This window comes from Sporothrix schenckii (genome assembly GCF_000961545.1).
Source record: "Sporothrix schenckii 1099-18 chromosome Unknown Cont49, whole genome shotgun sequence".
NCBI lineage: Eukaryota > Fungi > Ascomycota > Sordariomycetes > Ophiostomatales > Ophiostomataceae > Sporothrix > Sporothrix schenckii.
The window spans coordinates 1,794,419-1,806,749 of record NW_015971150.1 but is presented as its reverse complement, the minus strand read 5'-3'; the positions used below and the strand labels follow the sequence as shown (position 1 = coordinate 1,806,749).

The 12,331-nt window shown below is 50.4% G+C and overlaps 3 protein-coding genes across 3 annotated transcripts; all 3 read right to left on the bottom strand.

Moving 5' to 3' along the window:
• Nucleotides 1-734: 734 nt before the first annotated feature.
• SPSK_05296 (C2H2 finger domain protein) lies at nucleotides 735-2,081 on the bottom strand (the record flags this gene model as incomplete). The annotated part of the gene is made up of 1 exon (XM_016732046.1): nucleotides 735-2,081. One exon carries the CDS (start codon nucleotides 2,079-2,081, stop codon nucleotides 735-737), a length of 1,347 nt encoding a protein of 448 aa, XP_016583106.1.
• Nucleotides 2,082-2,349: 268 nt separating this feature from the next.
• SPSK_05621 (uncharacterized protein) lies at nucleotides 2,350-2,862 on the bottom strand (the record flags this gene model as incomplete). The annotated part of the gene is made up of 1 exon (XM_016732363.1): nucleotides 2,350-2,862. The coding sequence occupies one exon, from the start codon at nucleotides 2,860-2,862 to the stop codon at nucleotides 2,350-2,352; it is 513 nt and encodes a 170-aa protein (XP_016583105.1).
• A 1,317-nt stretch (nucleotides 2,863-4,179) lies between these two features.
• Nucleotides 4,180-4,605, bottom strand: SPSK_05658 (uncharacterized protein; the record flags this gene model as incomplete). Its single annotated transcript, XM_016732400.1, has 1 exon — nucleotides 4,180-4,605. The coding sequence occupies one exon, from the start codon at nucleotides 4,603-4,605 to the stop codon at nucleotides 4,180-4,182; it is 426 nt and encodes a 141-aa protein (XP_016583104.1).
• Nucleotides 4,606-12,331: the final 7,726 nt, after the last annotated feature.

Below are 12,331 nucleotides of genomic sequence, written 5' to 3'. Positions count from 1 at the left end.
CGGAGGAGAGGGAAAGACACGCCGTTGCTTTTCTTGCGTTCTACTGCCTCCTCCGACCAGGCTGTTTAGTCCTGCTCGTGCAGAAACGAGAAAGCGCTATACAATTTTCTCGCAAGCGGTAGTCGCTACCATGATGGGGCTTGCTGATAGCCATGTCGCTCCTTCCGGTGGGGAATCGGGCGTCACGACGTTGTTTTTTCCACTTTCCGTCAGCGGGGAAAAAATAGGCACTGCTGTAAAGCGGTGCTCGGAATAATTCGCATGAAGACGTGCTCATGCACGCGCTCCGTTGTTTTTTTAGTCTTAACAACGTTGCACAGGAGACAGGCTTTTTTTAAAAGAAACTGCCATTTGATTCGAAAATTAAGCAAGGGTATCGGTATATCAAGCCGCCTTTTTCAAGTTATGTCCCGTGGAAGAGATGGGCGAAGAAGGGACACGGTTTGCTGTAAGGAAAAGCCAGTGAGGAGCGAAGAAAAGAAAAAGAACAGAATCGCGAGCTCCAGAAACAAACAAAAAATCAGGAAAACAGCTATTAGAACACTCCCGAAAAAAAAGGATTGTATAGTAGTAGAAACCCAGAAACCATTCGTAAATCCCAGCATCAAGTCATTAAGCCCAGTAATATATAAGTGCCTCAAGAGTGGGGTCATCTCTTGGGCGCAGAAATAAGAGAAATACGCGGAGAAGGTACAGAGGGGATGCTGAAAGGCTCAAAGGAAGAAAAGCACCCCTCAGATGCCGGCCTGCATCTGTTTGATCTGCTCGGCGGTCGGGTCGTCGGAGATCCAGGGACCCTTCTCCTCGTCAGTGGCCGTGAGGAAGCCCTCGGCACGCTTGAGGGTCTGGACATCCAGATCGGTCACGTACGCCTTGCCGTCCGACAGCTTGAGGCGCACCTCGTGCTCGGTCGACAGCATCATGTCGTCCTTGGCCAGGCGGCGGGGGCCCTCGAACACGGTCATGACACGCTTGCGCATGGTCATCTGGCCCTTGTCGAAACCCCAGGACGTCGGGTAGTTCTGCCGGCTACGGCGGGACCGTGGCTTGCCGGTGACAGGGACGCCGCCACGCGAGTGCGTGAGGCCGCGCGACTTTTGCACCCCGTTGGCAGGGCCCGTCTTGGTCTTCTTGGGCGAGCCAGACACGCCGCGGAACGAGCCGTCCTTGGGGCTCTCGTCGTCGCCAGCAGCGTCCTCCTCGTCCAAGTCATCCTCGTCCTCGTCGCCGCCGCGCGTCGAGTCGGCGGCCGCAGTCGAGAAGACCTGGTTCTTTTCCAGCGTTGCCTGCACCTCGCGGTCGTTCTCGACCTCGGCGAGACGTGAGGCGTTGACCGCCTCGGCCGGGTCTTCTTGCTGCACAATGCGCAGCACACAGTCGTCCAAGTGCTCGTAAAAGTCCTGCGCATTGGAGAAGGTCTGGGAGCACGTGCTGCACTTGCCAGTGGCGTCGGGCGCGTAGGTTGACAGCTTCTGGGGGTTGGCACTGCTGGAGCCGGCAGGTCGCTTGCGGCTGTTGGGCGGGTTCTGCTCCACGCCGTGCACCGAGGTCAAGTGCCGCTTGAAGACGTCGGCACGGTTGAACGACTTCTCGGCGGGCGAGCCGGAACCGGGGCAGAAGCCACAGACCATAGTGCCCTTGTAGTGGGTGAGGGTGTGGCGGTTCTTGTCGTACTTGCGGGCGAAGCCCTTGATGTTGTACTCGCAAGTCTGGATGGGGCACTTTTCCGGGCGTTCCGTCAGATGCGTGAGCATGTGTGCCTTGAGGTCCTTGAAGCGGCGGCCGCAGGTGGGATCCGGGCACTTCTCCTTGCTCTCGCTGTCAGACGAGGTGGGGTCAGCCGAAAATCCAGAAAAGGAGCTTCGGCTATCCTGGCTGCCACGGCTGGCCTGGCTGCGCTTGTCGTCCATGGGGGTGGGCGTGAGGTAGGGGCTGCTGAATTGAGGGTAGGCGCCGGTGCCCGTGGCGTAGGGCGAGATGGCGTCGGCTTTGAGCTCCGGCGAGCGTCTGGGCGAAGCTGCGTAGGCGGTCGGGTTGGGTTGCTGCATTTGCGGGTAGGCGTCGAGGGTCGGGATGCCCATTGTGCGGACTTGAGACTGAAGTATGGTTGGATCTGCTATAGAAAAAGAGCGCGGAGATAAAAGAGTTAGCTAGGATCCCCCGTAGTCTGACAAGGCATTTTTGGCCTGAAATTTTTTTTACTGCCGAAAACCTATCAACTGCGAAAAAAGAACAACGATTTGATGAGGCTTTTTCTCCTTTCTTTTCTTCGTCCTTTTCCTTTTCTTTTCCCTCATTATGTTTCATATTTTGGGGTGTGGTACAACTGTCGTCCGCATCGTACATAGGTTACGTACCAATAAACGACTTTGGCTGGGGGTACTCAAAGTGCGCAAACTCGTCCATGTGGCTGTTGGTGTAGCTGTACTCGCCAGGGCCAAAGAAGTCGCCTTGGCTCATAATGTTTGGGCTGACGCTGAGAACCTGTGGTGCCGGCCACTCGGGCACGCTTGTCGGGACGTCGTTGTGCGAACGGGGCGAGCCGACTGCGGACGAAGGCGCGGACGGGCCGGAGGCCGTCGACAGGCTGGATGAAGAGATGCGCATTTCGGAGTCCTCGTAGTACATTGTTGGTGACATGTGGTCACCGAACATGCTCGTGAAAGGCAGATCAGTGGTGTAGAGGATGTTGTTGCTGCCGTCGTCGAAGGGTCCGGATGCTGGCGTGAGGAGAGTCTGCTGCGATCTGGGAAAGAACCGGCTGGGTGACATATGCTGGTTGGTGTTCAGAGAAGATGAAGGAAAGACGCCCTGAAGAGGCTCGGGATAGAGCGTGTTATAGTCGTCGGGGCCGTTGCTCATATTGTCGACAGGGAAGGAGAGAAAGGGGGAAATAAGAGAAGTAGAGTTCAGAAATAAGAGGCGCAGACTCCTCCAAAATACCGTTGAGAGCAAGAGAGGGAGCTAGTGGTGGCAAGAATGCCAGAGAGGAGGAACAGAGTGCCAATAGGTGTGCTGGGAGTGTGAGACCTGTCGAGTTGAGATGCTGTGGGATGTCTCATAAAAGTAGAGCAGCGGCTGGAAACTGCTAGTGATTGTCAACGAGATGACCCTAAAGACGTGTTTGTTAGAGTGCGTCTCTCGAGATCAACATTGTCCTAGGCTAGAAGAAGAAGAAGAACGCGGGAACAGCGCCCGGCGTGCTCGGCGTGGTGTGGATTTTGCATTTCTTGAGAGATTGTAACTTACACAAAAGTTGTATTGCTTGTGTGAAGAGCCTTGGTGAAATGAAGTCGAATTAGGTAAATCCAGGAGGATTGGTCAATTAGATGTTGTTTGTAAAATATGTCAAGTGTGGTCGAAAGCTTTGGCAGAGACCGTGAAGGCGAGTCCGGGAAACGAGGGTGAGGAGCAACTTGTATGAAGAAGTGAGTGGAAGTCAACAAGACGCAGAGGCAGTCAGCAACAGCATATGTTCAAGAATTGGAATGAAGACGAGAACAAGTGGGAAGCGGCCGTCCGGTTTGGGATGTGGGAATATGGGGCAGTCGACGAGAGATATATACTCAGATGCTCCACGCTCTCTGTGTTTGCCTTTGATAGAACATAAAAAAAATGGCCGTCGCTGGTCCTGCACAAGACGCAGTCCCGCGAGGATCTCTGGTCTGTGTTGAATAGGGCAGAGACGAAAGAAGCCAAAGAAAGAGGCTTGGACATGGGTATCCGGTAGGCAGGGGGGGGGCGTGAAAGACTTGGAGATGCGGGTGTGTGGGGGTGTGCACAAAAGACAACCCAAGAAAATAAGACAACAGGAGAGTACACTGGTACCAAGACCAGTGACAAGGCGCCATGTACTCCGTACTGTCGTACCTTAGTTCTGTGTCCCCCCCTGTGGGCTCCCTGGTCGAGTCTGAACCCCAACGTGCACCCGTGTCGTTTACCTTTTTCTTTCATTCTTTCCAGGTTTTCCGAGTTTTCTGAATCAAAAGAGTGGATAGCAGGGCCTGCTTCCTTTTTCCTACGTCTTTCTTCCCCAGTGGGTATGCTTGGCGGGCTTTCTTTTCCTTCCTTCCCTTCCTCCCTTCCTTGTTACTGAAAGTGGGAGAGGCGTGTGAGATGCGACTGGCGTGCCAAACTCTCATTGCCAGTGCCGCCGGCATTTTGGCATCGTTGACGAGGCTAAATGACAGTATGCTGCGTCGAGGCCGTGCCCTGGCCAGGCCAGTTCTGGCCGGTCCTGTCCCACTCGGAGACCTGTTGGCGATGCAGTCTTGGGGTGGAAATGCGACCATTCCTAGTCTGGAGCAGAGAAGCGAAAAACACGGCAGCGGAAAGGACCCTACTAATGTGGCCCTGGGGCTGGCGGATCATAATGAGCTGCGTTAATAACGTTATTTTCGCGGGAAGAAACTGAGATACCGTAAGCCTCTTTGGAGGAACATTCCGCGCTGGCCAGCCAGGCCCCTTCTGAGAAGGCACTCTCAGGCTGCTGCCCACCGCCTGTGCAGGCTTTGTAAACAGCAAAACGTCGTAAGAGATGGAAAGCGAGAATGGGGTTACAGACTGGTCAGGGGGCGGCTGAAGTTGTGCTGGTGGTGTCAGCATCACTTTATTGTTTGTGTTGATTTTTACGGCTCTCATCTCTCATGGCAGTCGACCCAGGGCGCATTTCAGTGCCCCTTCCCAGTTTGGCTCTAACCACAGTATCTTGTGTCTCAGACGAAGGAGCAGGAAAGAACTATCACGGCTCGGAAATCGCAGCTACGGAAGGAGCTATTTGCAAGTAATTTTCCGTCGTTTTTATGTTTCGTTTCTAATTTCAGTCGGAATCCAGTGACAACAATAAGAAATGAAAATTGGCCAATAAAACGACTGGCCGCAGAGTGCACAGCTTGTGAAGTGAGAAGAGGATTTCGTACGAGATGCGAGAAGTACTCCGTGCTGTCTTGATCCGTTTGGGGGGCATTTGTGCCGTGTATTACTCCTTAATCAACCGAGGCCCCGGGCAGTTCCTAAGTTGCAGTCCAACTCTGAACTGGCAGGTATTGCCAGATTGGTGGTCGTCAGTCTCATGTGTGTCTGTATGCCTGTCTGTTCCTGTCTGTCTGTGTGTTAGTCGGCCGCTCGTAAATGGTACCAATGGGAGCCAGCGCCGGGGCGTGTAATGGAACGCAACAAGGTCGCGCCTTCCCCACGGAAGAAGGACGAAGAGCCGCCTGCTCTTTCCCCGTCGCAATATTGCCTGTTTCCTGCTGAGCCACTCCGCCCTCACACTTTGAGGTTGCACCACAGGTCAGTTTGGGTGTCTCTCAGCGCGCGCTTTCCGTCCGTCTTGCCGCACTTCTCACCTCGGTATTTTTTTCGGTGGTGCCTATGCACTGCAAAAGGTATTGACACCCCCAACTTCCGCGCTTATGCCTCTGAAGCGGAGTTGCAGTCGGCTCCCTCCTTTTTTCTCCCTTCTTTTCGATGCTCTGTCATTCGCCTCACGCCTATTTCGTAGTGGAAAGCAGTACATGTACTATTTTCGTGTCCATATCGCGCTAGCCCTGGCGTTTCTAGATTGGAAGCTCACGGCCAGAAACTGCCAGCAGGCGACGCAGAAAACGCCCAAATGGTCCCGCAATCACAAAAAAGGGAAAAAAGGGCAATCTACAGAATTGTTTGCCGGGTAACATTATGTTGCCCGCCTTAGGAGCTCAAAGGCCATAAGAGATGTGAAAGTGCATGCCTTCGGGGAAATTTGAAAAAAAAGAAGAAGAAGAAAAAGAAAAAGATAAAGAAAAAAAAAAAAAAAAGAAAAAGAAAGAAAGAAAGAAATCGGGAGGATCGACTCAAGGACATTACCGAAAACAACTTTTAAAATATGGTGGAGGCTCAATGGCCGCGGGGCTGTGACCCAAGAGGTGTGTGTGAACGCTGTTGTGTGCCACCGACACCTCTATTTTTAATACACATATGACGTACGACCTACGTCGTACCTTTTTGCTCGTGACAGTTGTGTCGATAGTTAGGGGTGAGTTGACAAGTCTAGTTCCGTACTAAGAAACCACATAGCAACGACAGCAGACAAGACCCGGGACGCTTGGTTCCCTCTCCCCAAACCCCCAAATAAAAACAGCCAATAATACTTGATGGTCGGCCACTGGTTCTCAACTCCACGAAGCACAGCCTTACAGGCTTCGTAGGTTTGGACTAATATCCGCCCTCCCTAAGAAGTTCAAAGGTATCACCTCGGCTCAACTTCGTACTTTTCATCTCCATATGATCTGTGGACAATGACCTCTCAGTGTCCAGGGGGTCTCTCGAGCTAGACCGCACCAGAATGTGAGGAGTCATCTCGTCTGCTCATCCCATCAACCCGACCGTCGACCATCGCTCACTTCCAGCCAAGAAATACGACCTGCTCGTATCACCGGCAACAGCACATATGGCGAGGAAACAGTCGGCAACACGGAGATGAAAAAGCAGGGCATCTCAATAACTCGAAAGAACATATTACAAAAGAAAAGAAAAGCAAAACAAACAGGGTTGCAAAGCAACCTCACGGATCATAAAAGTAATTTCGCGATACGGAAATTGTCGTTGGCCCCCGTCCCGTATCTCGTCTTCCCGTCCGTCTGGGTCGTGTCGATGCCGATACTTTTTGTTTGCTTTCGAGGTTGTTTTCCCACCCTGTGTCTGATTTTCTCATTTTCTGGTTACTGATTTTCGTGATCCCGCGATGTCACCTGGCCTTGTCGTTTTAGCCCTGTCCCAAGGCTCCAGTCGCCGACCTGCTGGGCCCGGCCGCTTGCCAATTTCTGTAGTTTCTTTTTTCTTTTGTCTTCTCATCACAGTCTGATTTTGAATTAGATCGTCTCCGAACCATGTTTTCATCTCGCATCAAATCCCACTGTCCCAATAACATTATCACATTATTTCCTTATGAGAACCGTTCCCCCCCTCTGCCCCGACCAAAACTGGGGGTTTACTTTCTCTGCCCTTGTCTCGGGATGTTCGTTTGCCGTGTCGATCGACTGCGTACATGTATCTCTATGTTCCGGGAAGACCAGACTCTTGGCCCCAGCTAGGTTCCCATTACATACATCCTTTGCTCCATCGATGGTACTGGCAGTAGTCATAGACGACAAAAGGATGAAGCATTTGTGTTTTCTTTCTATATCCATGAAAAAACCTCTCTAAGTTTCCAAAAGCAATGCTTGCCCATCACAACGACCCGATATCAGCATCTCAGTCTATTGTTTTTGTTACTGTTGTCGCTGTTGTTTTTTACAGGTGTTGTTTTTGTTGTTTGCAGAACATTTCAAGGCTGTGCGCAGCCCCGTCGGCTCTGTCCTTTTCCGCCCAGCCCTCCTCCACAAGTGATGTTACAGTGACAGTAAATCATCCTCGAAAATCATCCCCGAAAATCATCCCCTAAAACTCTTCTTTATTCCAAATACCTGTCCCAGTTCCGGTCATATTTTGATTTACAGGCATCGTTTACCCAATCTGCATTTAACAGAGTGCATCTCATAGAAACGGGATTATTCACTTTCCAACTTGATGCTCTCGGCGCCTGTCTCATTTGCATCGCTCGCACCTTTTCATCTTACCGTCGTATATTGAAAACAAACAGGCGTAAAAAAGCCCAGTGACAGTCTTGACGGGTTACCAGTGCACGAAACACAGCACGGTAGGGAAAGTACCGTGCATGTGGGAAAGTTAAGAGTACCGCAAGATAAGAAGGCTGTTCATTGCTTGCTTTTTTGAGTGTGAACGCGTTCCGTCATGCGAGATGAGGGTTCTGTACATCGTTGCCCGATAGAGAATGGGCTTCATAAATTCAATCTAAAGTCACAAAAAAAGTACAATGATTTCCACGCGAACAGGGGGACTCCGCCGGATACTATGGTAGCTTTCGCCTGATGATGCTCCCATGACGCATGGTAAGATCCGTCGATCCGCAAACTCCTCAACTTCCAGATAGTTTTTGTTTTAAAAAATCGCAACGAAGAAGGCCAGCGATTCCTTATTCCTTGTGATGGATACTTGTCTGATATTGTGCTCGGCCAGTTGGGCAAACATCTGGGTTACTGGGGAAGCCAGGCTTTGTGGCGCAAGAACATACCCAAATCAGTAACGTGGCACTTTCACAATTGAGGAGATATGGCATGAGGAGAAGAGAAGAGGGGAAGACGACAGCGACTTTGGGGATGAGTCGGCCAAACAACAACCCGTAATCCGACGGGAATCCGGAAAGGATGTAAATATGACAAGACGCAAGATGCTAGCCCCGTGGCTTTTTGTCCTTGCTTCTCTTGCCGCGGCCCAATGCTTGTGTTTTCCGTCAACCTTAGGAGCACTCCAGCATCTTTTCACAAATCTGTTTTTCTCATCCAACCAAAAAAGCAGGCATCTCCTCTGTTGCCGCCTACCCTGCACAACCTAGAAAACCCCTGTCGTTGTTTGATTACTTTCCGATGCCCACTAGTCTACGGGCCCAGATGCCCGGGATTTTCTGATGGGATGAAATCAAAAAGAAACAAAAAGGAGACTTGAAAAAAACTTGCTATCCCCTGTTCATTTTGTACTTACACGCGAAAGCACGCAGCTAGCAGGAGTAGTACGAAAGCTCGCATTCATCGGAAAGAGACGAGGCAGGTCGGTGCCCCATGCCAGAAACAAAGAGTGAGATTTGTGTAATTGTGTACGTCGTAATCGTAAAATAACATTCTGACATTGTCTTGTCCACATACAGAATACACAATGTCCATTCCCCTATCAGGCCTAGTTCTTTCATACCGAAAAGCTTTCCCTTCCCTTCCCCTGTTCTTTTTTTTTCCCTTGTCCAAAAACCAACGCCATCACTCAGGAACGACACCAAAAGTACTGAGGATTTTGCAAGGCCGAGACGGAGTGCTGTGATTGGCTCAAGAACGACGGCCGAAGCTCCGTTCCCTATTTTCTCTCCCGTCCCCCTGTCCCCTCTCCAGGGTCCTGGTCGTAATACCTTCTTTCCCTTTAGTTTGTCAATCACACGCCCCAACCGTTTCTAAGCATTTTTGCGCGGGGATGCTGGCCTCGGTCTTGCCGTTATGTTTGCCGTGTCCACGCACAGAGATACCGCTGTTATTTTAGGGACAAAAACAGGCCACAATCCAGTGGGACAAAAAGTGAGGACACACCACGCAATGTGCACACATGCCACGCTCCCCGATCTTCGTTAGTAGGCCTAAGCTGAGAATCTCGCGCTGTAACTTACTTGTGCGCCGAAATATACAGCACGCGAGCTTCGTCGAGAATGAAACCCTGTTTGCAAAAGGGCAGCATTCATTCTTACTGCGTGCCAAGCGCTGAGAATCAGGACAGACATCTTGACAAAATAAGGCCGTATGCAACGACAAAGGAGACGCAGTTAAGAGGATGTTGTCAGTCCGCAGATGGGTGCTAGCAAAGGGCGCACCAGCCTTTCGCCGCCCCTGCTGACTGGAATGAAAATTGACTGTGACCTCCGGGATTGGCTATCAGCACGCCGGACACGGCGAACTCAAGTCTGACGTGATGGTGTTCAGGCTTGTGCTTCTGAAACGATATTCTTTTAATCCACTCGTCTTACAAGCAGCCAACTCAAAGGCTCGGGGAGCACGACACGGTCGCTATTGCTGGCCAAGATTTCTGACACTGTACATATTTGTTGTCTTTTGTCTCACGTTATTGGTTTTTTCTAAAAAGTCGGCGGCGTGAAAATCTCGCCAAATCATGAGACAAATAGTCGAGCAGTGATATATGCAAGGATTTAGGTCTTGTCTGTCCACTCAGGTGTGCTTCAATATATCGAATTGGGAGTAAGCCGAGCCGTTGCTAGGAGGGCGCAATTCCTTGTTTTTTTTCTTCATAAGATACTTTAATAATTCGAGCTTGACAAGGTAAACGAAGGAGGAATGGCCCATCGTGGCCCATGCTTCTTTGCGCCATGTTGTCACTGACTGTGTCTCGTGCCTTGTTTGACCCGAGAATGTGGGAAAACCCTCGATCTTCTGTTTTATGCGATGGCTAAGTCGTATCGTATCATACAATGTTGCATCGCATTGTTTGCTTGCTTTTGTCTCGCTTCATTTTACTTCTCTCGGGTTTCTTCTTTTCTTCTTCCTGTCCCTCTCATTTCGCCCATGTCCGAGGTGCAGGTCGTACTGTGACTTAACGTGCATACGACAAGCTCCCAATGGAACGGTACGCAATGTCCATTGCGACGTGAACCACGACCAGAAAAAAAAATATAAATATAAAATATAAATATAAAAATAAAAATCCTTCCGTTATTCTTTGCTCGCCTCTATTTCCCATCCTTGACTAGGGCTGCATTGCGTTTCTTTCATCCTATGCCCGGGAACGGTGGTGGCAGGGCAGAACAACAGACGAGACAAAATGAATTTCCAGTGCTCCGGTTCGAGTGGCTTGCAGCTAAGCCATTTTGCTGCCTTATTCTGCCCTACGTCGATAATGCCTAGACGTTGTCTGCACCCTAATGAAGGCTGAGGCTTTTGTGACCTGGCAATGGACAAACTAAACTATATTCCGCACGAGCCTAGGAGATAGAGAGATAGACGAATAGCCGCGGGGACGCCAGTGGGCCCATTCAGTCCGGCAGTCATCGTCTTTTTGCCGGGAAAAATGCTCTTCACTCGATTTAAAAAATAATCTATCGATTTATTGGGGACATTTTGGGCATGATTTGCCGACCAGGTTGATAGACCCACTACGGTGTACGACATACTGAGAGGAGTTTTGTATCGAAGACAGGACTAACGAGACACAGGCGTCCCATTTGTCGGCCGTTGTTTGGCAAATCAGAAACACATGCCCCAACGTTCGCTATGCTATTTAAATATTGAAATGCATGCAGCCCAAGAAAACACATGATGTTGTTGACCCTTTTTATCTGTCGTTGTCTTCTTGGTTTGCACTTCTTACGTTCAACCTATCGTCTTGAAAAGCAGAAGTTGGTGAGCGTAAGCCACATATGCAGAAATACAAATAACACCTTTAACATTCTATTGACAGCGTGCAGAGAAGACGGCAGTGCATGCATAGAACACACCCTGCAGAGTGAGCAGTGTGCATGGAAAGGCGGCGTACTCCGTCGAATGGAGAAGTAAGAATCGCAGCGACATACTGCAAACTATTTCTGGGCTAGTGCCCCTACACTAATGTGATGGTCTGAAACGGTGGTCTTGTGAGCACGCCCAGTGAGAACGGCAGAGAATCTAGGAAAGGGCATTCTAGCGCCGGCCTGTGTCTTTTCTTTTGCTTCGTCTTTTTTGGCCAGAAACAATGCGGTGAAGGAGATGAGAGAATGAGAAACCAGGTTGCTTTTACAGACGAAAAGTTCTACTTGTGAGTTAGTGCATTTCTGCGCTTCGTTATGTTCTAAATATAAATGAGAGGTTCACAACATCTTAATTTTCATCTCGACTGTTCAACATGGTCGGATCGGGGCGCAGCAGATATGGTGCAGAGTCGTTGACATACTTAACGTGAGCTTCGCCGGCAGAAGGGGGGGATAATAAACAGGCGCGCGTCTGTTCCTTGATAAATAAAAAAGAAGAAGACAGGAGCATGCCAACAAGCCCAACTTCATCCGAAAACTCCACAACTTTCTACTTTGCGAGTTTTTGGTCTGCAGGAGAGTGTGGCTTGGGCCTTGGTAAGGTGCATGCTGCAAACCCAACTTAATGGAAATAGAGGAGTGGAAAAGAAGTGCCACATAGGGCTGAGCCAACTGTCCAATCGTAGTCGACAGCCATACACCACACAACGAAACCCGACGAAAATTTAATGGCAGTCTCCAAAGGACGCGGCCGCAGCGCCATGGGGCCAGTCCTCTTAAGGGTGGGAGGGTGTGGAAGTGTCGAGGAGGGAACCCGCTCACACATCACACAAATTAGTTAAGGGATGGTCCTTGGGGCTTCTAGGGGAGTTGCACCAGCGCTTTCGGAGACTTAGTGAAGTCACAGCACATTTTACAGCGGCCCCTTTGCCTGTCTTATATGTTTCTCCTCCCAGAGGAGTGGAGAACGATGGGGGCGTGTGCAGATTGACCACCAGACCAGAGTGAGGTACATGGCCTGTCGCTTAAGGTACTTGTTCTTATTGTCGCGGCCTTAACACCGGAACGTCAGCCAACGACATATGCAGCCACCGGCAAACCGAGACATGCAATCACCAGCACAGTCAACCAACCAGTTGACGATGCACTCATTGCATAAAAGACGTAATCAAACCTGCACGAAGTGGCAGGCGTGAAGAGTGGAATAAGGGAAGAGTAAAGCAGGATAAAAAAACAAGA